General features: G+C 33.9%; 1 protein-coding gene across 5 annotated transcripts in view; it reads left to right on the top strand.

The window, feature by feature from the left end:
* Positions 1–26,938, top strand: part of LOC106880128 (uncharacterized) — a 64,356-nt gene that overhangs the window by 27,724 nt on the left and 9,694 nt on the right. For 2 of the 5 annotated variants that reach the window (XM_014929947.3, XM_014929948.3), the window contains exons 7-8: positions 9,014–9,333; positions 20,642–21,023. In XM_014929947.3, coding sequence (XP_014785433.1) covers positions 9,014–9,333; positions 20,642–20,890 — 569 coding nt within the window. In that variant the 3' untranslated portion in view covers positions 20,891–21,023. Of the gene's footprint in view, positions 1–9,013; positions 9,334–12,167; positions 12,703–20,641; positions 21,024–26,938 lie in introns of those variants that run through there. The other 3 variants (XM_014929949.3, XM_089347737.1, XM_089347738.1) reach the window with 2 other exon arrangements.

The following is a 26,938-nucleotide window of genomic DNA, read 5'->3' as shown; positions in this document are numbered from 1 at the left end:
GGCATTGAACTTCAAAAGCTCCTTGCTCTATTGTGTTTTCATCCTTGTCTTTCTCTTTCACTCAATTCACAGCCCTACTTCATCTAATATGCTTTGACCAGCACTAATAGTCAATCAATTTCTGAGAGGCAGGACATAGATAGGTGATATACTGTGCTGAATTAAACTGAAAACTCTTGTTTAATTGGGCCATTCTTTAGTTCATAATTTTTAACTTGATAATTATTGCTGCATGTTCATCTCATTGATCTGATTCAGTCAATTCAAGAAAACTTGAATATCTGCTTAGTTTTCAATGTGAGTGAAAGCACATAAAAAATTATGGAATGTGTTGAGCAGATTATAAATTTAATAAAGAAGGTGAGGGATTATTGATTATTACATTTTTTTACTGAAACAGTTCCTAACTTGGGTTTGTTTCATGCAAGACAATGTTTCTATGGATCAGGGGATCATATGCATAACAAAACAATAGATATATAATTTATTCTTTCTGTGCAGCCTGGTACCTAATGATCCATGGCTTCAATGCTGGTCAATGGATTGGTGGTTGGGGTCCCTTATCTTATAGGATACAGAGGATTTGTCAAGTCTTCTAAACTTTATCAACTAGTGAAACCTTGTTGAGCAAGACTGTAGTACAAAGGAAGCTATCTGAATTCATAGGAACATCATTATTTCTAGGTCCAGCAATTGATATCTCAAATATTTTTTGTGCAATGTTTGTTTGTATGGAGCGCAATGTGGCATTTTGGACATATTCCATTCACCTTTCTGGAGGTGCAAAAGTGCTGCTGATAGGTCATGTGTGCATACACATGCTTATTTAAATGTGGCAAATGGTTGTATAGAAATAGACTATCATTTTCTTATTGGTGGACTCATTAATAATAATAAAAATTCCTGATGTTAAACTAAAGTTTAGACTTGAAAAGTTTCTTGAGTCATTTCTATTTCATGTTTACTTTAATGTAACTTGATACATTAAATAACTGGTTTAAATTTGAATTTCTTACTTTACTGTGGAAGCTTAGAAATAAATATGTTAGATAATATTTCAGTATCTGCCACTTAAACTAAAGTATACTTTTATTATGAATATTCATTGCTACCTTTTAATAGCGTGCTGAGGCTGTTTTATTTTAAATAGAGATCAAAGTTTTCATTACAAGAATGCTAAAATAAAAATATTTAATATTTTTTACTTTTCCATCTCTTACTAATAAAAAAAGAGGAATGGTTTCTAACATTTAAAATATTAAAACAATATAATTTTCTTTCTTCTTATTAATGCTTTTTAAAACATATCTGCCTTTTTCTTTACCCTTCATTCCTTTTTGCTGTAGTCCTAATCCATTGGTAATTGCATGCCCTGGGTGTGGTTTCTTTACTTCAACTAAACCTTATTAGGTATAGCACACGAGAATTTCAGATACATGGAATATGTACAAAGATGGTTGCATTTAAATGATGTTAGTGATAGAGTTCGTTTGGTGAAAAATATACGTATATTGGCTTTAGCATTGGTTTAAATTCCTTTCACATTGTAGCAAAATCTGGCATGAAATGCATTTTGGCTAAAAAAAATGTTTGTGGTTTTAAACTCCTGCATTTCAAAATCTATGTACATAAATTGACTAATACACTAGGTATTGAACTTCTCACATGTTTTTTTTTTCAGTTTCCCAATAAGTCAAATGTGTAGTTTATTGTGCATTTGAGCAACAGACTTTTGAAAATGTAATTTTCAGCAATGTGTATAAGTGAAATATTTCAAACTTTCATAGTATGACAATTAAACTTGGTATGCTTGTGCTCAACTGTATCTTATAGAATGATATCCAGTTTATCTAATTTGGAACTGTAATGTTTCAAATTTTTAACTGAGTTACAGTCTTCCTTATACCTGTGACATGTTTAAGCATATTTGAATATAACTATATTTTATCTGTTAGTAGTAACTTTCTGTTTCAATACGATATACATTAATAGTATGTAATTAACTTTTCCTAAATGTTTTCTTGTATGCTTTTCTAGTTGTACAGAAATCCTTAGTACTTCAATGGAATGCCTGGTCTTTGTAGATTCAAAATATAGATTAAAAATTCTTTTTTTATATAATTGGTCAGTAAATGAAATTTATTAGCAAAATATGCTAGTTGGTTCAACTTAACTGTTAAATGGAGCTATTTTTGGAGGTAGAATATATGATAGTAGATACAAAGATCAGAACCATTTCACATGTAAATGGTATGCAGATCCATTGAGAATAGCACTCGAAAATAGTCTCATATATATGAGGGAATTGCCAGAATCCAGAGCAGATGATCAGTGTACTTTCTCAGTATGGAAGATTAGGTATTTTTCAGGTCATAACCAAAATTGATAAATACTTCTTTGTAGGATACTCTTTTCAGTTTTGGCTACAGTATTAAGGAATACACAATTGATGATTTGGTGAAAAGAGTAAATTCCTGTCTGTTTTTATTTGCTCAAAAATAATTCTTTAATTTTCCAAAAGAATCTCTGATGTTGGCATGTGTGCACATATGTATGTGGTAGATTTTTTGGATGTGCTATGTGTGTTACGAGCTTTTAATTTATGTCATCCTTTTGAGATGTTTTTTTATATCAGTATTTGTTATTTGTAGTGTTACAGAATTTCTTAATCTCTGAAAACAGACTAATGTTTGTTTTATACATAAATACAAGTTGAAATTTGACAAATTTGTTTGAACAGGCTGAATATAAATTCAAATTGAAAAAGGAAAATATCAGGTTATATTGAAAATTTTATGATGTTAGAAAGTGTTTTTGTGGGTATAAATCTTATTAAAAGATTGTTCACTTGTAAAACAAGTTAATAAGGAAATGCCTCCTGACTAGCGTGTTTCAGTTGTGACTTTATATGTTTGATATATTTATATATATCTCTAAACTTACCTATCTTTAAAAATATTTAGGAAGAATAATTACAACTGAACAACAACTATCAAACATTTGATAAATTCTATGACATTGGAATAAAACAGAAATTGATTAAATATACTCTTGTATTCAGACAGTCTACACATGTTATTTGAGAAATATCACTATCAAAAGTTCATAAAGAAGAAAAATAAGAAAGGTTGCAGATTGGTGGACATAGGTTGAAAGTTGTAAATCAATTTTAACCAGAACACATGTATAGGAAAACTAATTAGAGCACTTTGATTAATAGAAATTAAAATAATGACCTCATAGCTAGTAATCTTTCTGAGAAATCTGGTTGGTTAAGAAGTTTGTTTTGTAACCGTTTGGTTTCAGGTTTAACACCACTTTGTGGCACGTATCTTCCACTATAGTCTCAGGCTAACTACAGTTTTGTGAGTGGATCTTGTATATGCATACACACACACACACGCATATACATGGGTGTCTTTGTCTTGACTTTACATGATAAATTTCAAATGAGTGGCACCATCATACAAATGATGTTGTATGTTTCATATCTTCTGTGAAAATCTGTCCAGTCACCAGGGAATATTATCCTGCTTGGAAACAGGTGACAGAAGGGCAGCCAAATGTAGGAAACCTGCCTAAACAAATACTGTCTGATCCATGCAATAATGGTAAAAATGGACTGTTTTCAAACAGTACTGGTGGTAAGAGAGAGAGGGGGAGAGAGAGACATACACATACACACTATCAGTTCCACAGAGTTTCCATCTATTAAATTCACTTACAAGGCATTACTTGGCCTGAAGTTATAGTGGAAGACACTTGCCCAAGGTGTTGCACAGTGGGACTGAACCCCAAACCACATCATTTGCAAAATGAGCTCCTTAACCTCATAGCCGTGTCTGCACCTGTTTTGAGAAAGTTTCTTTTTGAAAGAATGCTGAGGAGACTTTTTTTTTCTATGTTTGAGTGGAATGTTGATATTTAACCATTTCTTTATGAATCTTGAGTGCATGCAATTGATAATTAACAAACTAGAATTATGACGTGACAGCAGTGCATCTCACCTGATAATATGTTCAGTTATTCTTTTTCTGTATGTATTAATAACTTGTAGTCTATAAATAACATCAAAATAGGAGTACAACTATAATGACATCAAAAGAAGGTAATAGACAGACATATGAAAATCTAGTATCACCACCATCCATTATTTTGCATTTATCAGATGGTTCAATTTAATATTATAACCAATCTCTCCTTGTGATAACATATCCATCTTTTTTATTCTTTCTCCTTTGTTGTTGCATTTGACCCTCTTCCTTCTCTTTTACTAGTTATTTTGTCTAGTGGACATATGTGCTGAAATAAACATGAAGTTTAGTAATGTGCATGCTAAACTTCAATGAGAGCATTTTTGGAAAAGTTTCACCTCTAACTGTCCACTTTTTTCAATTTAATAAGCAGTTTTCTTAGTTTGAAATGTCACCTCTTCATGTAAAAATGAGATTTAGTCATCATCGTCATCTCCATTTAATATCTATTTTCCATGCTGGCATGGGTTGGGCAGTTTGACAAGAGCTGATGTGCTAGAGGACCCTGCTAAGCTCCAATGCCTGCTTTTGCATGGTTTTTGAAACTGTGTGCCTTTCTTAATGCCAACCATTTCACTGAGTGTATTAGGTGTTTTTTTTATGTGGCATTGACACTAGTGAGGTCACCAAATAACTCACAAGACAAAAAACCTCAACTGAGAAAGGTGTAATATTGAGGAGTGGTTTTGTGTGAGATGAGTTTAAATTATGATAGAGGAACAGATATAGGTGCCTTCCTGTTGAGATATATGGTTACCCCAGTTGGAAAAGGAGAGAAGAAAATTATACATACATTACATCATATGAAAACACACATGTTTGTTTTTGAAGCATTGAACAAGCGTAGAACAAGTAGAATGATATATTTTTCAACACGTAAATACTGATAGAATAGCATATATAGGATAAAAGGCTGGTTGCTGACAAACCTTTCTGCTCTAAAAGGATTTTATCCTATATATGCTGTTCTATCAGTATTTGCACATTGAAAAATTTATCTTTCTACTTGTTCTACTATACACACATTGTCCAACTTCTACATGTATTTTTATTCTGATGTTAAGATACTTTAGAGAGAACATTCAGTCACCCCCCCCCCCCCCCCACCAAAAAAAACTCCCTGGTATCTTCATTAGTTTCATTACATGAAGGCTGAGTGTTCCTTTTGTGTTTCCTGAGTTGATAAAAGTAACCAAGCAAATACTGGGATCGACAGAATTGACTATACTTGCTGCTGCTGCTGCTTATGATTTTGTGTTGTTTGGATTGGATATTATTATTATTATTATTTGCTGGATGTGCAATGTCATTGTGCATGAGCAACAGCATGTCTTGAAAGAAAAACTGAACATAAGAGGCATCAGATGTGGTGTGCAAGAGAGACAAGTGTGCTGCTATGTACGAGAATAGCTGGGTAAAGAAGTGCCAATCTCTGTGAAGGAGGTAGACCCAGAAAAATATGGGATGAGGTGATGAAGCATGACCATTGAATGTTGGGCCTTGTGGATGCAATGACTAGTGACAGAGATCTTTGGCGATTTGCTGTGGTTGAGAAGACTTGTCAAGCTAAGTGAGATTGTAGCTGTTCCTGGTGTTAGGTAAATGGCACCCATGAAAGCATAATCATGGCCGTTGCTGATAGCATAATCTTCGAATGTTGGGCCTCATGAAGGCGAGGGATGAGGTGGTGAAGCCCGATCTTTGAATGTTAGGCCTCATGGATGTGATAAGTGACTGAGACCCTGGCAGTATGCTGTGCTTGAGAAGATTCGTCAAGCCAAGTGAATCCATAGTCATGGCTGTTGTGTAAATGGAACCCGTGAACTTGTAGTCATGGCTGTTGTCAGTGTCATGTAAATGACACTCATGCCAGTGGCATATAAGAAGCACCCATTACACTCTTGAAATGGTTGGTGTTAGGAAGGGTGTTCAGTTGTAGAAACCATGCCAAATCAAACAGGAACCTGGTGCAGCTCTTTGGCTTACCAGTTCCAGTCAAACTGTCTAACACATGCCAGCATGGAAAGCGGGTGTTAAATGGTAATGATGGTGATTATTATTATTAAGGCAGCAAGCTGGCAGAATTATTAGCACACTGGACAAAATGCCTAGTGGTATTTCATCCGTCTTCATGTTCTGAGTTCAAATTCCACTGATGTCAACTTTGCCTTTCATCCTTTCAGGCTCGATTAAATAAGTGCCAGTTGAGTACTGGGGTCAGTGTAATTGACTTTTCCTCTCCCCCAAATTTCAGGCCTTGTGCCTTTAGTAGAAAGGATTATTATTAAGGTGGTGAGCTGGTAGAATCATTAGCATGTCATACAAAATGCTTGGCAGTATTTCTTCTGGATCTTTGCATTTCTGAGTTCAAATCCCACCAAAGTCAACTTTGCTTTTCAACCTTATGGGATTTGCTAAAATAAGTACCAGTTGAGCATTGGGCTCTATGTAATTGACTAGACTCTTCCTTCGAATTTCAAGCTTTGTACCTATTGTACAATAGTTCTCAATTGGGGTCCATGTAAGATTTTATTAAAATTTACTTGCAATTTATTACTTATATATATTTACAATATATAAAATATTTTAATTTTTTATACAGTTCGTAATAATATTTAATTTCCTATTATATTTTAAAGCTAAAATAGGATTTTTAAAACATTGAATGGCTATGGGAGTCCACCCTAGTAAAATAGGAATCAAAGAGGTCCACAGGAAAAAATGGTTGAGAATCACTATTATAATAGAAAGAATTATTATTATTAATGAATTTCTACCTATTCTTAACAATTTTCCATTTCATTTGATAATTTTGCTAAAGTCTTGGCTTACACCTACTGTTTTTGCAATTTTTGAAATCTTGCAACAAGTTAACCCTGGTAATGACTGTTTATGTTTTACTGCTTCTTTAACGTGTTTACATCATTATAAAAATCCTCTTCAGGCACCATCTTTGTTGTATATTGATTTTTTTTTTTTTTGTGAGGAACAGGGTGAAGTTTTTCAGGAGAGGAAATAGGTAATCAAATGAATAATGGTGTATTTTATTGACTTGAGAAAGGTCAGCCTAATAACCATGATAGAATTTTAACTCAGAATATTGAGGTAATGAACTGTTGTTAGACATTTAATTCACTGGTCTATTTCCTTAGCATCTTCACCAGCATCTCACTTAAGTCAGGAAGAAAGAGCAAGTAAAAGAGATTGGTTTCTTTTAATTTGTTAAAGGAGACACATGATAATGGTATTAATAACTCTAATTGTAAATTAATTCCAGATAATCTTATGTAGAAGTAAAATATCATAGTTTGTCTGTTCATATGTACTCTAGCTGTTCTGTTGTATTACTGGGAGACTATTCTATGTAATTACATGGATGTGGCTGCCACATTTCCTTGCAGTAATTACCATTAAAAAAAAAAAAAAAATCACCTGTTTTGAGTTCTAATTTTAAAACAGTATGTCCATAAATTCAAGATGACTATGGTCAGAAATTTGGTTTACCTCTGTGAGTTGTTCCTGGTTGTTAGATTAGCTGCCACCTTTTTGTAAATCTCTTATAGCAAAGATACCTAGAGATGTTCTATCACAACAGTAGTAGATTGCATCACCAGCCCTATGTATTAATTATGCATTACTAAAATCAGCTTTCTAAAAATTCTTCAGTTTTCTTTAATCACTTATTTTTGTGAAAAAAACTTTTATGCCTGTTTTAATTATAAACTATTGTGTAAAATATTACTAGTTGTGATTAACTCCAGTTTCAATTAATCAAATCCGCATCTTAAGGAAATTTTTATTTTATTTCAACCAATAGAAAAGAAGTTTACAAATCCAAATACCAATTGATGCAACATATTTCCCCTTCACTTTGTCTATACATGTCACCTTCAGTCATGTTCACTTTGTTCATTCAAATAGTTTCTAGTGACATGAACAATATTAAACGTTTTTGCAGTTAAGACAGTCAGCTTTCTACCACACTGGTCTTTTGAAGAACTCTGCATTTATTTGTACTATTTATATCCCCATTCCCACTCTAAGAGCTTTTGCTAATGTGTCATATTCTTTCTGTTCTTTATTGTTACTATTGTTATGGTCTATAATGATTCCTTTGTCCATTTACTTTGACCTGTATTATGAATACGGTTTTAGGAATAAAACTCTGAAAGATATAGTTTATACTTCAGTCCTGCTTGCAAAACCAAACAAATTTGACACCCCTGAATTAGTCATACAACTTTCCATTTTCTTTGGTGGCAGCTACCAAACTTTTTTTATACATAAACACATTTGACTGTTAAGTAGATGCAAAATTTCTGGCTAGGATGACCTCAAGACTGCTTTGACCTTTGAAGTGTTTGATTGGCTATCTTTCCTTCTATAAAATCTGCTTAGAGATGACCAAAGCTGTTCAGTTGCTATATTTGTATCATTAGTTCAAATGTAAATATTCAGTTTTGCAGAACCATCTATCTTACTATTGGATGTCTTTCATTCATTTCTTTTCTTCTTCCTTTTAAATTTTGTTATCCTTAAATCTATTTGCTTGATACTACTGGTTGAAATTCTTCTGTGGCTGCCTCTTGGTAATATATTATCTGTCTTTTAGATTTAACAATGTTTTTCGCTATTGTTGTTTCAAATAAGTTTTGGCACAAATGGTTATATAATGAAAATCTTCATTAACCCTTTTGATATCAATACACCTAAGATCACCCTAGTTCTAAGATAAAACTATTCTGTTTAAAGTCATCTGAATTAAAATCTTCTGTCAAAAATTTTTGTTAATATTGCAAATGATGGTTATTTTACCAAGTTTTTCATTATTTTGAAAATTAATTGAGACAAAAACAGTATAATTTAAGAAATATGGTAACAAAAAGGTTAATTTTTTTGTCATTTGTTGGTTTTCTTAAGTTCAAGTGTTGACAAAATATTTCTAATACTATCCTTGTGATTCATACTTCTATTATTAGGTTATCAAGCACAGCAGTCAACCCAACAGCAGCAACCTTCACAACCACAGCAGCAACAACAACAACAGCAGCAACAAATACCACCACAGCAGCAGTTTTCTGGACCAACGATGCCAGGACAGCAATTTCCCCAACAGCAACCATCTTCAGCTCTTAGTCCTTTTGGTTCTACTAATCAAACCAATCAACCAATTCAAAATTTTAATTATCCAGCAAACCCACAGCAGCAGCAACAACAGCAGCAGCAGCAGCAGCCACAACAACAACCACCACAACAGCAACAACCACCTCAGCCACAAGCTTATAACCCTTATCAACAGGTAAGATAAATTTTGTTTCTTGTGCTTATTTGACATCTGAGAGTTAACTGTTTATTAGCTATATGGAATAAATTTGGATATTTGCTGGAAAATGTAATTAAAAAAAAAGAAAGATATCTACATTTCTGGGTATTTCAGCTTTTCTAATTTAATATCTTAAAAAAATTTGGAATTTTTTAAAAGTTTCTATTTCTTTGATAAAAAATTGGGCTTATGATTTATCTTAAGGTATTTACTCACCTGAATTTTCATCCACATTTACCTGTTATTTTTTTTATGTGAAACCTGACTTTCATACTTGAGTGTCTATTTAGGATTTTGTGTTTTTTTTTTGTTTTTTTTTTGGCTTGAATTTTTTCCATAAATTACTTTATAAATTTAATACTTTTCACATGTGGCAAGTAAAAAATCTAAAACTATTGCTGTCACGTTAAAGCAGTAAGAAACTTACAAACAGTTTTTGGTTTCAAATAAATATTAATGCAATTAAATTTTTTTTTTTCATTATTGCTTTAAGTATTAAGTCTTAAAAAATAATTGCATATAATTTTACAAATTTTTTAATTGAAAATATGAGGGACTATATTTTGGGTAACTCATGTTATAGCTGATCCTAGATAAGATATTTATGCATCAATGAAAATGACAACAGTTATAACTTCAATTTAAATATATTTTATGATATTAACTAAGCTGAACGAGTTCATGATGGCTAAAACGTCTTTTAGATCATTAGCCTTTCATAATAGAATTATTTTGCAAGTACATACCCGAAAAATGCGTGCACTAATCATGTGTAATATGGAGATTTTCCTAATTGTGTATGTATTTATATTTCTGTTTATATATTTTATTTATACAAATTTAATCTGCTTTATGAATTACATTATTATTTACTGTTATTAATTATAATTCATTGATGCTTATTTTTGGCAATGGTTGAGTTTACTTCACATTGCTTAGCAAAGTTCATTTATATCTTAAAAGAAAAAAAAAAACTAAAACAACAAAACAAACAATTATGCATGTTCACATATTTACAAGGAGGTGCTGAAAAGTTCCTGGCTTTGGGTAAAAGAAAATACAGGAAGATCAGTTAATTATGATTTTATTCAGCATATTTCTCTCTCAGATTCATATATTTATAGCAGCAGTCTTTCAGTTTTTCTGTAAAAGAACTCAGAAGAAAGGACCTACAACCAGACTTCTGTAGCAGCATATATATATACATACACATAGGCATATAAATATATTCATGCATATATGTGTGTGTGTGCATATATAGGTATATAGATATATGCATGCATATATATATATATATATGCATTTGCATGTATATATATTCAGATATGCCATCAGTTACACAGGCAGCCACACTTATTAGCTATGCTGATGACACAAAAGTAGTACAAACAGTCAATGAACCTTCTGATGCTAATCTACAGAAAGATATATAAATGGGCCGAAGAAAACGTGTAATTTAATGCAGGTAAATTTAAATCCTTCTGCTACCAGCTAATTGGCACTCCAATCACAACAATGATATTTTGGACCAAAAGGAGCAGCAATTCCAGTGTCACAGTGTGTGATCTGGGGATTGATATGAGCAATGACGCCTTGTTTCAGGTACATATCACCAAGATGGTGTCAATGTGCTGGTGACTGGCTGGATTGATTCTGAGAACCTTCAGAACAAGTGACCAAGAAACTATGCTGGTTCTATGGAGTGGACTACTGCTCTCAACCGTGATCACCCTACAGTGTCAAATTGATAGTGGAACTTGAGGCAGTTCAACAGCGCTATATCAGGAAGATGACATCAATGGAACAGCTGAGCTACTGAGAGAGCTATGACTTTACTCCCTGAAGTGAAGATGGGAGAGGTATGCAGTAATTTATGTATGGAAGATCCTAGAGGGGCTGGTATCAAACTTTGGTGTCAAGAGCTATACCATCCCCCAAACAGATGTCACTGCACTGTTCCAAGGCTCCCAGCTATCCCATCTAGAGTGAGGACTATGTATTGTAATAGCTTGATTTTCAAGGGCTCATAGCTATTTAATGCCTTGGCAAAACACCTGAGGGATCTTCATGAAGTAGGAGTAGATGTTTTCAAGAAACAACTCCTGTTATCCAAGGCCCAGATGAACTTATATCATGGCAGGAAACTCGAAAGAGGGCAGCTGTATCAAATGCTATCCTTCACCAAAAGCCAATCACATAAGATTGGCTATTGAAAAGGTGATTACACTGGCAGTGCTCAAGCATGGCCACAACCTAAGGGCTGAAACATATAAAAGAATATAAGGCGGACGTTAAACGATGATGATGATGATGATGATGATATATCATCATCATCATCATCATCATCGTTTCATGTCCGCTTTCCATGCTAGCATGGGTTGGACGATTTGACTGAGGACTGGTGAAACCGGATGGCAACACCAGGCTCCAATCTAATTTGGCAGAGTTTCTACAGCTGGATGCCCTTCCTAACGCCAACCACTCAGAGAGTGTAGTGGGTGCTTTTACGTGTCACCCGCACGAAAACGGCATATATATATATGCATATATGAAATTGTACTACAGTTTGATGTGTAGTAACATTTTTTTATTAATCTTATTTTTGTTTCATGATATACATTTGAATTTAGCATTCCATGTTTGTTGCATTTAGTATATATATATATATATATATATATATATATATATAAAATTTACCCCTTTACATTAGTCTAATTAACATAATTAACACTTGCTTAATTTTGATGATGTTTTACAAGTTTCTTAACTCTTCTTTCATTTGATTTTTTTTCTTTTTTTCTTTTTTGAAGTTTATGGCCATGAAATTGGGAAGATAGGTTATGAAATATCTTTGGAAATTAGCCTGATATTATTGTTATTATTATTATTATTATTATTATTATTTTTTGTATTCAGTTCTTTTCCTTGTTAATAAAATCATTAGTTGTGACTCATTAATTTCTGAAATGCAAGAAATCCCTGCTGGATGTATTACAATAATTATATGCATGATGTACACATGGACATAGATATATCCTACTTGCCTGCTTACATATATACATGCAGGATTCAGTTTCTTATTAATGAACTCATTAGTCATGACTTTAATTTTGACACACTTGAAAACCTTGACTGGGATTCATACATGATAATTAAATATATGAAATGCATATGAGCATTCCAACTGTGATACTCCAACAACAGATGAAGTGATACACTGGTTGGAGTATGTTGTCTTAAATTGATATTTTTTACCAACTCAACACACACATCCTACCAGTCACTCGTGTATACACATAATCTCTCTAAAAGCAAACATCTTTAAAAAAATAATGGAAAAAGAAAGTACATTTCAACATTCTCTCTCCCTTTGTGTGTATGTATGTGTGCGTGTGTGCGAGTGCATGTATGTGTGTGTTTGTGAAAGTGCATGGCTCAGTGGTTAGCTCTTCGGGCTTACAATCATGAGGTTGTGAGTTCAATTCCTGGACCAGGCTGTGTGTTATGTTCTTTAGCAGGACACTTTATTTCATGTTCCTCCAATTCACTCAACTGTAGAAATGAGTTGCAATGTCACTGGTGCCAAGCTGTATTGGCCTTTGCCTTTCCTTTGGACAACATCAGTGGCACGGAGAGGGGAGCTTGGTATGCATGGCAACTGTTGGTCTTCCATAAACAACTTTGCCTGGACTTGTGCCTTGGAAGGGAACTTTCAAGGTGCAATCCCATAGTTATTTGTGGCCAAAGGGTATCTTTCTTTCTTGGTCTCTCTCTCTCTCTCTCAGTTTATATCTATCTATCTATCTATCTATCTATCTATCTATCTATATATATATATATATATATATATATTTATATATATATATATATATATATATATATAAAAGTTTTTTTCAGTGAAGATTTTAGAACATTTAGCTGTAAGACCTTCTATTTATAAATGTTCTAAAATCTTCACAGCCTTGGTTTTTTTATCTCATTCTGAAAAAAAATTTGTTATATATACATATGCTGATATATGCCTTATGTTGGACTCCTTATTCACATAATCACCAAACCTAGAGCTTAACTATGGTCTATCCATAGCACTTACTCAGCATTACCTGACACCTTTGGGTCTTATTGACACCATTACCTCTCATAACCTATATATATATATATATATATATATATATATATATATGAAGAATTTATATTCTTACATGTATATATGGAAGCTTCTATTTGTCTAGAGAAGCAGTTGCCCTGTTATGCCAGCTGAGCTAGGTTTTAATATGCCTTCTACTTTGTCTGGGTGCATTCATCCTGTATTTTCTGATTTTGTTAAAACAACACACAACAAAGTACTGAATATGTCTATTAGTCAGACTGTGTAGAAGTTACATTGTGAATCTGATAATGTAGTTCTGTTGCGAAGGCAACACAATTGTGTTTACTAAGAAAGAAAGAATGTAAAAAACAAACAAAAAAGAAAATATGAAGAAAAAGGCATGTTTGTTAGCTAGAAATATTGTTGCCTGTCTTGACAGATGGCAACATACATACATTCTCTAAAACACATCAACATAAATATGCACAAAGACATACACATATATGTACTGATAGATATATAAATGATCCAAACGGACCTTGTGATTGCAAGACATTTGTTGTTATTATTCTACCAACTTTTGCCATGTTTAGCCTCAATATGGTGGTGCTATCATTTTCAATATTAATGGAAATATTGCTAGGATTGCATTATTTATATTTCACTGTACACCTTGTTTTAGAAATAAAGAAGAGAAACCTGCCTCTCTTACAGAAATTAATGTATACTTCTAGTTCTTCAAACAAGATTTCAAAACAGCATTGTTTTGGTAATGCAGTTGATTTCTTTTAAAGGAAAGTGTTAATAATAACACAATAAAATATAGTTCAAGGTTTTGTTGTTGTTTTCTTGAAAAAAAAAGTTGTATGAGGGAGTGCTGAAAGTTCCTGACTTTAAGGGAATCACGAAAGAGTAGAGCTGTTACCTTTACAGGGGAGATAGGACAACTATTTAGGAGAAAATATGCAAAAAATCATGGTGGTATACAATATATTTTGCTCTTTTTTGCAGATTTAATACAGGACAGCAGCTCCTACAGTAGATTTTGGTAAAATTGAAGTACAGGCAGTCGTGAAGTTCCTCTTTTTGCAAGGCAAAGGAGTGGGGGAAATCCATGGCGAGATGAAGGAAGTCTTGAAGGATAAATGCCAATCATACTCCTCTGTGAAAATCTGGGTGTCAAGGTTTCAGGCTGGTCATTTTGAGGTCACAGATGAACCCCAGTTAGGACAGCCAGAGGACAAAGCCGATGCTGTGCGTGTCATGATTCTCGAGGACTGCCGGGTTTCAGCTAGAGTCATAGCTGAGACTCTGGGGATTTCTCGTGAAAGAGTTGGCCACATCACCCACAACATTCTGGACTTGAGAAAGCTTTTCACAAAATGGGTGCCAAAATACCTGAATGTAGATCAGAAGCGCATCAGATTTTGGACCAGTTTCCAGCAGGAGAGGCTGATTTTATGACTCGTTTAGTCACCATGGATGAAACTTGGCTTCATCATTATGATCCCCAAACCAAGCAGCAATCAATGAATTGGCACCACAGCGGTTCACAATGTCCCAAGAAATTTTGAACCCAGAAGTCAGCTGGAAAGATTTTGGCCTCAGTGTTCTGGGACAAAGATGGGGTCCTCCTTATAAGATACCTGCCAAAGGGTCACACCATCAACGCAGAATACTACATGTCTCTGTTGGATGAACTACATGAAACTTTGCAGCAGAAACACTCTGGAAAGCTAAACCGTGGTGTCCTGTTTTTGCAGGATAATGCACCAGCACACACAGCACATGAAACTCTATGGAAAATACGTGACTTTGGCTTTGAATTGGTAGACCACCCGCCTTACTATCCTGACTTGGCCCCCTCTAACTATCACCTCTTTCCACTACTGAAGAAACATCTCAAGGGAATGAAATTGCACTCTGATTCAGAAGTGATTGCTACTGCAGAGGACTGGTTGGAGGCCTATTCTTCCGAGTTTTTCTTACAAGACTTATAGAAATTGAAGGACTGCTGCAATGAGTGTGTGAATCTGAGAGGGGAATATGTTGAATAAAATCATAATTGACTGATCCTCCTATATCTTCTTTTACCCAATGCCAGGAACTTTCCAGCACCCTCTCGTATGTGAGAAAGAGAAACCTATCACATTTGATCTATAATGCAAAACGGTGTGTCTCTACAACTTTTCTCTCTTTGTTTTGCCACAAATTGGTGCCTGCAATGAGCTGAAATTGATATCATTTCTGTTTTAAAATTCTGCAGAAACTTTTTCTGTCATAAGAAAAGCTAAGGGTTGCTGCACTTTTGTATCTTAAAGTCAGGTAGATTGTTATTTTGGGAATATGAGAGTAGAATTGTTTTTCATTTAAATACTTCTGTAATGTTTACTGATTATGTATTGAGATGTTTTATACATACATACGCTTGTGTATGTTTGTAAAACAAGGTGCAGAAAATAACACTCCAACACCAAAGGTAAAATATAATAGTTATTTATTGAAGCTGAAGCGACTTTACAAACTGTTACTCAGTTTCATGTAACTGATTATCAGACAGTTGTTTATGTCATTGTGTGTGTATGCACAACACAGACATACAAACAAGTTGAAATTTACTTCTGTTAGCTTAGGTTAAAAGTTAAAACAAGAATAAAGCTATTTCTAGCAGTTTGAGTGATTCTGCGTGCAGGCATGGCAATGTGGTTAAGGATTTTGCTTTGTAACTACATCGTTTTGAGTTAAGCTCCACTGTGCTGCAACTTGAGTAAATGTTTTGTATCACAGCAGCAGCTCAGCCACAGCTTTGTGGTGGAAACTAGAGAAACCCACCAGAGAGGCTGTACTTGACCTTGAGTGGTAGACTTAATCCAATGCCTTATTAACAGTACTAATTGTCTTTAGCAGTCTTGTTACATGCATTTGGGCCAGATCTCTGGCTAAAGATAAATCCCTTCCACTGATTATCAGAAGCTCTGAAAAGTGACATAGGTACTGTCACTTCCCTGCCTAAGCCATAAAGCAAAAAAAGATGTATTAGATTTGATTAATTTTAAAGATTGACTAGATAGAGAAATGTTGGTCATTGGTATAGTGCTGTTAGATATGTAATGTAAACTATCCATGGATAGATTTGTTTTTCTTCCTACAGGAATACTACACAGATTATCTTATATTCCAAGTTATATTTATACTCTTATGAATGCACTAGGTAACTAAACCTGTACTGAATTATCTTTTTTTTATTTTTAACTTTTATAGTAGTAAAAAGCATTTTTGAAATGAATTTTTATGAAAGATTTCTTCCTCACACCCCCTCAAAAAAAAAAAAGGACAAGAAAACAGTCATAATATAATCTCAAAAGCATGTACTTAGTTATTTTACTATGGTTTGGAATCAAACTCTTCATTTCAAATCAAACTTAGTATACAGACAAAATGATGTTTAATCCTTATTTGGTTCCATGCAAGTGCACTTGAGATACAGGGACTGAGTCAACTTGATTTTGATCATGGGGTACTTTCCATATGACATAGTATACACATTTTATTTTTGCTGGGCAGATATTAAGTATCTGCACATTAGCATGCAAAAATGTAATCAGTGAGGGTTAAATTGGTTGATGATAATTTTTGAAGTAATTTCTGAAATTACTTGGTTCACTTGGATTTTCTTATAAGTATTTCAGAAAAGTTGCCTATCTACAGGTTCAGCTATAGCTGTGTGGTAAGAAGCTTGCTTTGCAACCACATGATTTTGGGTTCAGTCCCACTGTACAACACTTTGAGCAAGTGTCTTTTACTATAGCCATGAGTTGCCTTTTGAGTGAATTTAGTTAACAGAAACAACTGTGGAAGCTCGTCGTACAGATATGATTGTATGTTTGTCCTCACCCTTATTTGACAACTGATGTTGGTTTGTTTAAGTTCATGTAACTTTTTAACTTAGCCAAAGAGACCAAAAAATAAATATTGGGGTCAATCTTTTTGACTAAAACCCTTAAAGGCAGTTGCCCTGCATGGCCATAGTCCAATGATTGAAATGAGTATCTTCTCTGATACCTCATCTTCAGTGGATGAAAAAAATCAGAGATTAAAAGGCAGTTTCGCTAATGCTAGTGCTATGATTAAATGGGTCCATTATATTCTCTGTAGTGGTTGGCAAGCAGTATCATAGGGAACAGATGCACTTCTCTAATCTAGTTGAGCTTATGGCAATTCTCCTTAGTACTATTTCCATGATAAAATACACCTTGTAATTTTGTAAAGTTTAGGATCAAGAGGGTTGTTCTGCATTGTCAGAGAGATTTGACTCAAGTGTTAGTATCATAATAATGTATCCAGTACATTTAGTAAAATTGTACTTTACTGTTGGTCCTTGGAGGGGCATCCAGCTGTAGAAATCAAATCTAAATGAAACTTTTGAGTGAGATATCATCCTCTGGCTTGCCTAAGAGAACAGTAACAACTTTTTCAACTCGTATCAAAATGCTAAGTGGGCATAAAATGATTGACACTGTGTGTGTGTGTGTGTGTGTATCATCACCATCATTTAATGCCCACTTTCCATGCTGGTGTGGTTAGGATGGTTTGACAGGAGCTGACTAGGCAGAAGACTGCACCATGCTTCACTGTCTGATTTGGCGTGGTTTTTACTGCTGGATGTCCTTCCAAACACCGACTACCTTGCAGAGTGGAGTCGGCATGAGCATAGGCGAGGTCAGTGTTGGCATGGTGTTTTTACAGCTGGATTCCCTTCCAAATGCTAACCACTTTACAGTGTGAACTGGATGTTGTTTACGTGGCACCAACACTGACTGAGTCACCAGGTAACTTGCAAGACAAAGATCCTTTGAGAGGAGATGATCTTGTGCCAAATGATGAAAGGTTAGTGTGACAGCGAGACAGAAACAGGTGTCTTGCTGTAGAGGAGATACATGGTTACTCGGCCACAGAGAGAGAGAGAAAGAATGATCAAGACTGAAGCTAGGAATAGATGTATAAATTGAGACAGTTTTTACAATGTATAAAACTGGTTATAAATACTAAAATAATGCTAGTAGCCAAATATAATTTTAAAGTAACATTTATTACAACTAAAACATCACTCAATATGGCTGTCCTTTAGGGCAATTACTGCCTCCTCACAAGAACGAAATTTTTTGCAGCTGCTGCAACCTCTGCCTTTTTTGATTTTGCATGTCGCATGCACAATGCAGGTTTTCGAGTGTGGTAAAGCATTGGTACATGCTTGAAGTACACCCCATAAAAAGTTATCGAGAAGGTTGAGATCTGGACTATTACTGGACCAGATGTTAGCCCTCTCAAAAAATGGCACCTTCTCACCAAGGAAGGCCTGTGATGCTTTTGGCCCCTGGCATAGTGCAGAATCTTGGATTAGTACCACATTGTCAAGCTCAAACTTCTGCTCCATCCAAGATAACAGAGTTCTTCAAGATGTGTTGATCTTCAAGCTAGACTCAATGAAGTGTGGATCTATGACACTTCCATCACTCATAGAGGCAGGATTCTTAGCCTCAAATACAATAGGGATGTCAGAAGGGTTGTATGCAATCACTTGAGAATTTCTCAGCGTCCACAGTGAAATTCTTCTTTTCCACAAACATGAGAGTTTTTCCTGCACCTTGATGCTTGATGACTAACAGAAGCTTTGGGTATCACTTGGCTTTGATTACTTAGGTCTTGGCTGTTAGGGGTTGATGGTGTCATTGAACATAGCTAGTCCTGCCAAAGCTCCTGTTCACAGCTCTGGACACTTTGGAAAGGGAACATTGCATTTCTTTGCAAGAGTTGTCATGGATGTGGGTGGGTTGACTTCAATTAAATGTTTGAGGCCAGTGCAAAACTTTGGATTGCGCTTGGAATCACTTTGGGTCTTGTGTTCTTTTCTTTCAATCTTTCCTTCTTCTTTAAATTGTTTATAGACATGATAAACTGTTGCTTTTGGAAGTTTCATCAACTTAACAATTTTATTGGAAGTGTGCCTAGTGTGTGGCAAAACAGGCAGAACAATTCTGTTGTTCCATGACTTTCAGTTGTCAAATAAGTTTGCTATTTATCTGAAAAATAAAGAGAAGGATTAGATTTTCAAGCAAGGTTTTGTCAAAAAATAAAATGGTCAACCTTCTAAGTCAGCTGCTCAAAATTGGTCTCAGTTTATCTGCAAGACCCTGTAGATATGTGAATGTGTGTGTGTGTGTGTGTATACAAACATACATTTGTATGAATAAAGTTTGATGGAAGTGGGATGAGTTCAGCCAGGACAAGAGGTTGAAGTGTATCAGACATTAATTATCCAATTAGAGTTTGGAATATATTAATGTATATTGTTGGCATTTCATCCTCATTTAATAATGTGATTGTATTCATTGTCTAATGTCCATCTCTATATTGTACTCTATGATGATAACATTTTCCTATTTACACTTCAAATAATTATGTCCTTTGACAAACATTTCTTTGAAAACTTTATAAAATATGATGACTACTTTTACTACTTGATTTCTGTGCAAGTAGAAAGTAATGATTCAAAATGCATTTCAGTGGAAATTTGGTGTTTGTCTTTTACATTTTTTTTTTACCAACTTTTAGTTGTACATTCAGTATTTAAAATCAACACGCACATATACATGCATACACGTGCACGCACACACACATACACATGTGCACTCTCTCTTTCTCCAAGCACAGAAATTATTTTTCTATTACCTTTTATCTATTAAGTATATTTGATAACATTTAGCAGCTGATTAATAGAATTTCAATAATTCACAATAGCATCTTGATTAGACTTTTGTATCGTCTATGATTTCCCATATCAAAATAAAAGCTTGCTTTCTTCTATGTTTAAAGATCCTTTTATTTAATTTTTTTTTTTGTAAACCGATATCAATAAGCCAGAACACAATTACACATTTATAGTGATCCATATTAATTACACCAAATGTCATATAACCAAACTTTATGATTCTACATACAACTTTCAAAATTAGATTATAAAATGAAAACAATTTTAGTTAAGCCAAAACTAATTAAAATGTAGCCGCAATTCACACTACATTTTGTATTGCCACTTCCACTATTGCAGGTTGTCAGCCTGTAATTTCCCTTGCTCTTCTTCGGCCTCTCTCCTGTCTCATAAGTCTGACATTGTGTTTTTATTGACACTTTCAGGGCAAACTGCTCGGTCCTCTGCTGCAGCTGAAGCGATCCCATCAGCGGCACTGGGCATCCTCCGCCCAAATGTTGGCTGCTGCTGCGGCTAGCACTCAGCGCTCAATTGTAGGAGCTGGCCCTCTGTCACGGGCACTGTTACCTACCCCGAAGAACATGATGTCATTTCTCAGTTCCCTTCCACTTACCCGAGGAGTTCCCTATCCCAGCAGATTTCGAACAGCTCTTGGCTTTCCTGGCCGATTTTGATTGCAGACATACTTTTAATCAAGTAAATTATTGTGAGAGAACAGAATTGTAAAAATTAGCTCCTGTTTGTTAAAAGGCACAGGATAATCTCAAACAATTATAACAGCAATATCAGACTGGAAAAAAAAGAAAAGAAAATCTTATTTTGATTTGTTTTTTTTGTTTTTTGTTCTCATTAACAGTATTATGAGTTGCAGCAAGTCTGTAGTTTAATGTTGCTGTTAATAAGAAAATGATTATTTTGTAACCAAAGATCTAATAGTTGAAATGAAAACTGTTACTGTTTATATCATAAGTTTTTTTTTTCCAGTGGTCTCTTAAAATATTAACAACAACATAATAGAGTTGTTCATTAAGCTCAGTGTACTATGGATAATATTTAATATAAAAAAGAATATTTTAGCTTTATTCAGCAAGAGTCCTGAAAAATATACTTGTGTTTGCTCTGGAATTCGTTGCTAAGTTCTATTAGTAAAACCTTTTTCTTTCTGTTTATATGGGTCTTAAACACTTAAAATTTGATTTGCTCTCAAAAGTAAATTGTTGTATTCTACGTATTTATAAATTTTCTGGCAGGTGTAACGATTGCAGTATTTTAAGTGTGATGTACAATATATAATGAATTATACATCATATCAGTTTGATCTCTATAGTTTAATTATAGCATAATATTCTCTTAGGTTTCCCCCAAAATTACACTTCAGTTAGATACTTGCAATCCTGAACCAGTGTTATTCAGAACATATCTGAATATAAACATTTCAAAATATTCTGATAATACTTAAAATAATTGATGATTCTTTTCCTTAATAGATATGATTAGATATAAAGATTTAAGACATCTTCAAATTATCTGAGTATGAAAATTTTAAAATATTCTAATAATATTTAAAATAATTTGATTCTTTTCTTTAATAGATATGTTTAGATTTAATACAGACATTTTTCCTATTTTCCTTCTTTTGTAATTCTTTGAAACATTTTCTTTGAAGAAAGAAAAATTGCATTTAAGTATTAGAATACATTAAGTCAAATAAAATCAACTGTATTTGTTAACATAATTAGTTTATACTTTCGAGAGAACTTTGATTGGTTGTTGGTTTAGTGTTTTAGATAAGTTTTCATTTCATAGCTAGTAATAGTTATTAGCAAATGAAATTCATTTCTAAGAATTTTGAATTTTAAGCATTAACCCTTTAATATTCAAATTTTTCTGACAAATATAATGCTTATTTATTAACATTGTTTTGCATTAATCAATCATTATCTCATAGCTTCAAGATTTCAATGATGGGCTTGTTTATTTTTAGAATGATAATTGTAGTTTAGGTGTAAGAGGCAGGATCTGGCCAGTTTGAACATAAGACAAGTAGAATATTTGGGCCAAATATGATCAGTTCAAATGTTAAAGAGTTAAGGTCGAGGGAAATGATGGTAATTATATTAGTAACATTATTTCTCCTTTTTTAGTCTCTGGTTCACTCATACCTATAATAGTGATGATGTAACTTTACGATATAGTGACATTATCGTTTTACTTTAGACTAGTGGGTGTCACTGCAGCTGGGGTGGTTCAGAAGTTTGCTTTGCAATCATCATATCCCAGGTTCAATCCCTCTGTGCTGCATTCTGGGTAAGGGTCTTTTACTTGAAGTTGACCTATGCCTTATGAGTGAAATTGGATCAATGGAAACTGCATTGAAGCCCATTGGATGGACTGTACCTGTAATTTGAAACACCAGCCTTGTCATATGCTATGTAACACTGATTCAGTTTGAATGTTACATTAAGTATATACATGTCTGTAGAACACTCAGCCACTTACATGCTAATTTAGTGAGTTGGCAGTTCAGTTGATCAGACATCTGGAATACTCATTGTTGGAACTAACAGTGATGCAATTACTTTAAAACATTATAAAATTATGTAGAAAGTCACTTTGTATAATTATTTATCCATTTTTTTGCAATCCTTTCAGTTAACAGTTTTCTGTGATATTAATATTTATTACATTAACTCTGATTAGTCTATCTATTACCATTTTTTTTATATAAAAAAAGATTTTCTTTTTAATTTCAACAAAAACCACATGAGACTGTCAGATCAAGCTGAAAACTGGTTTATTCATTATATTTAGAAATTTACTTAAATTAGTATTGTTTTATATATATAAACATTGAAAATTTTCTTTTCTTTAGTTTTGTCTCAATTTGTTTTGTAAACTTGTTGTTCAAGGTAAAAATGTAGTGTGAAATCTATTATTTATTTTTATTGGATCTATTCTCTTGTTCATGTGTTAGTTGTTCATTGGCTTGGCTGATAGATTCTTTGTTTCCACTAAAGGAAGACAGTCCATAATTAGTGTGTGTTCGTGGTGTTATATAATTTGGGTTAGTGCTATATATATATATATATATATATATATATATATATATATATATATATATATATATATGGGAAAAGTGACAAGAGAATATATCCAAAAATTTGCATTCCATTGTTATGGTTAAAATGTACAGTATTTTGATGTGCTTTTCAGTATTATTTTTATGAGTGTTTTTCAATTTTTATTTTGAATCTGTTCACTTTTTATTTATTAATATGTAAATAGTGTAGATGCATCTATCTGTTTTTGATGTGATTGCTTCTAATAATACATTCCAAATTTCAAATGTCATCTTTGTCTTTTTTAAATTTTGTTTATTTTCATTTGTATTATAGTCATGGTTGTTTTCTGTGTCTTTAGTTATTGCTGTTGATGTTTTTTAAATTTGTAATATCAGCCAAATATTTTCTGAAATGTTAAATGCCAAAATATATACTAGGCATTTTGATTTCTTATGTGAATTCATAGTCTTTTCTAGATGTTTTGTTGTTCCTGGATAATTTAATTTTGTTGGCCTTAGTTTACTTAACTGTGATAGATTAAAAAGAACATATCCTCTTAGAGAGAGATGTTGTTATTTCTTGTTTGACCTTCCAACATTCCAACCAGCGAAATCCAGCCACCATAAAGAAAGTGCCATTTATATGAAACCAGCTATGCCTGGTCTTGTTGGCAGCACATTTGGTGACAGGATTAGCCTTTACTAAATCACTTTTCTCTTAGCTTCATAATTTCATTTTTATTTATCATACATCAACATATTTAATCTCATTAATTTTATGCATGTTAAAAGGTTCAAGTTTGACAAACAGGAGATGAACACAGTTCTTTTGATTATTTTTTTATGGAAATTCATGCAAAAAAATAAATCTAACACACTTTAACAGTTTGATACCTAGTCTTATTTTGTGATTTCTATTGACTTGAATTGGTCCCCCCTCCCTCTCTCTCTCTCTTTTTTCTTTCTTTGTTCCACACTCTGAATGTTTTTATATCCCTCTGTTCATTACTGTGTGGTTAAGATGTTTACTTTGTAGCCTTGTGATTCCAAGTTTGATCCCATTGCACACCACTTTGGGTAATGTCGTCATTACTAACGTGAGAAGAATATACTTGACAGAAACTGTATGTCCATTGTGTGTGTGTGTGTGTGTGTGTGTGTCCCGTCCCTTTGTGTTCTGTGGTTCACCTAGCAAGGATCAGTAAAATATTGTTAGGCTGAAATAAATTGTAGAGTTGAAATGCTTGACTAAACTCTTGAATGAGGTGGCTCTGCAATGCTCATAGTCAAATGACCAGTAAAAATACTAGTGTTTTGTTTTTACTTTTGGGATGTCTGATTGAATTCCTTTTGTCTAGAAATATTTAAATATTGGTCCCTTTTATGTAGAAGATGGAGGGGAATTGCATTACTCAAGAGCAAACACTGCAATATAAAGTTTGATTTGAACTATCCTGCTAAAACATCTGTTTCTATTTAAGATTTCTCTATTGTGCAGATGGGCCACCATAGTGTAACATCAAGATGGTACCATTGTTTTGATTGTCAGAAGTAACAGCTTCACTTTATCACAAGGAAGTCCTGCATATGAAAACCATTTCCCCTTCTGTACAATTCTCAGGTTTCAATTTATTGCATAAATAGATTATTTTCTGACTATACACAGGTTTTCTCTAAATCTGGATTGCTACTAATAATTTTAGGCACATTGTTATATATTGTCACATAGTTTGGGTTTCTTTTAGTTCATTATTAAGTATGCCATGTAAATATTCACTACATATAGCAGTTGTATTGATTACAAAATGTTATTGTCTCTTAAACTCAGGGAGGCTGTTGGGGCCAGTGCTTAATTGTGATTTTTCTTTTTCTTTAAACCAAGGGATAATCTGTATTTATGTAATGTTAGTAATTTAAGAATGCGAGTCACTTACATACATTTTCTTCTTTGATAACAACCAATTTTATCAGTGAAGTTGTCATTCTTGATACCACCATTCTGAAATGAAATCTGTTATTTATTTATTTTAAAATTTATTTGTATCACGTTTTGAGAGAATCAGTTTCCAGCAAAATGCAATATAAATGCCCTAGTGGCTCATTGGAGGTAGTAGATAATTTCTGCTACTTAGGGAATCAAATTAGTTTTGGGGAAGGATGTACGGAGAGTGTAATAGCTTGAATGAGAATAGGATGAAGGAAATTCAGAGAGCTGTTACTTCTGTTGGCTATGAAAGGTTTCTCTATCTGAGTGAAAGGAAGATTGTATGATGCATGTATATGGACAGCAATTCTACATGGTAGTGAGACATGGGCCCTGAATGCAGAGGACATGCAAAGGGTAGAGAGGAATAAGGCTAATATGTTTAGTTGGATGTGTAATGTAAGTGTACATATTCGACAGAGTGCTAGTGTATTGAGAGAGAAGTTAGGCACAAGAGGAATTAGATGCAGTGTGCAAAAGACTGCACTGGTTTGGTCATGTGATACAGATAGATACTGACAGCTCTATAAAGAAGTGCCAGTCTCTCAAAGTAAATGGAACACATTTATTTTGAGAGACATGGGATAACGTACTGAATGACAACTTTGAGATGCTGAACTCTTCAGATGAGATAACAAAGGACTGAGATACCTGGTACCTTGCTGTACTCAAGAAAACCTGTACTCCACAGCAGAAGTATTGAGGCCACTCCCCCTGGGGAAGAGGATTGATTAGCAAGAGTCCTGTGCCAGTGCCATATAAAAAGCATTTGTGCAGGTGCCACATAAAAGTGCTTGTGCAGTGCCATGTAAAAGCACCTAGCACACTCTGTAAAGTGGTTGGCATTAGGAAGGACATCCAGGTGTAGAAACCATGCTAAATTAGACTGGGACCTGGTGCAGCTTTCCAGCATGGAAAACTGACGTTAAGTGATGATGGTAATGATTTTGTGAGGGGTAGTAGCATTAATTCCCTTCATTTATGATGATAATGAGAGTAGCAAGATGAATATTTTTGTTTGAAGGTACTGATTTTTATGAGCTTCCTTGCTGTTGTTTACACCTTTCACTGATGTCTATGAACAAAAGGTACACACATACACACACACACACACACACACACACACACACACACACACACACACACACACACACACACACACACACACACACGCGCACACGCGCGGCAAGCTTCTGCATAATTTCTGTATTCCGAATTATTTTACTCAGAATGCATTGCTTAATCCTGAGCCATAATAGAAGACACTTGCCTAAGGTGTTGTGCTGTGGAATTGAACCCCAAACTGCATAGAGTGAGCTTCTTAACCACAAACCCTCTATAATCTTGTGGGTTAATTTAGTATAATTTTCAACCCAATATAACTTGGAGATCCAAATTGAAATCCGTATTATTCCCTCTGTAAAATACATTTCTTCTGTAAAATAGAAGTTCCCAACAAGCCTAGTCCACAAAATAATTTCGATCCTGGTTGTAGCTTGTGCTGATAATGCTGTTGATCCCCACAGTCTCATTTCTTTTCTCTCTTGTAATGATTTTATTATGTGTGTCTAAGAAATTAATGTTGTGCAAAAGAATGGTATTTTGGGTATTGTATCTGAAGATTTGTCACGAGTTAAACTCATGCTAAGTAAATTTGAATTCATTTGTTTCAAGAAC

The sequence above is a fragment of the Octopus bimaculoides genome, chromosome 2 (genome assembly GCF_046866305.1).
Source record: "Octopus bimaculoides isolate indiv1 chromosome 2, ASM4686630v1, whole genome shotgun sequence".
NCBI lineage: Eukaryota > Metazoa > Mollusca > Cephalopoda > Octopoda > Octopodidae > Octopus > Octopus bimaculoides.
Note: the sequence above shows the minus strand (reverse complement) of the source record. Positions and strands in the feature narration are given on the sequence as shown.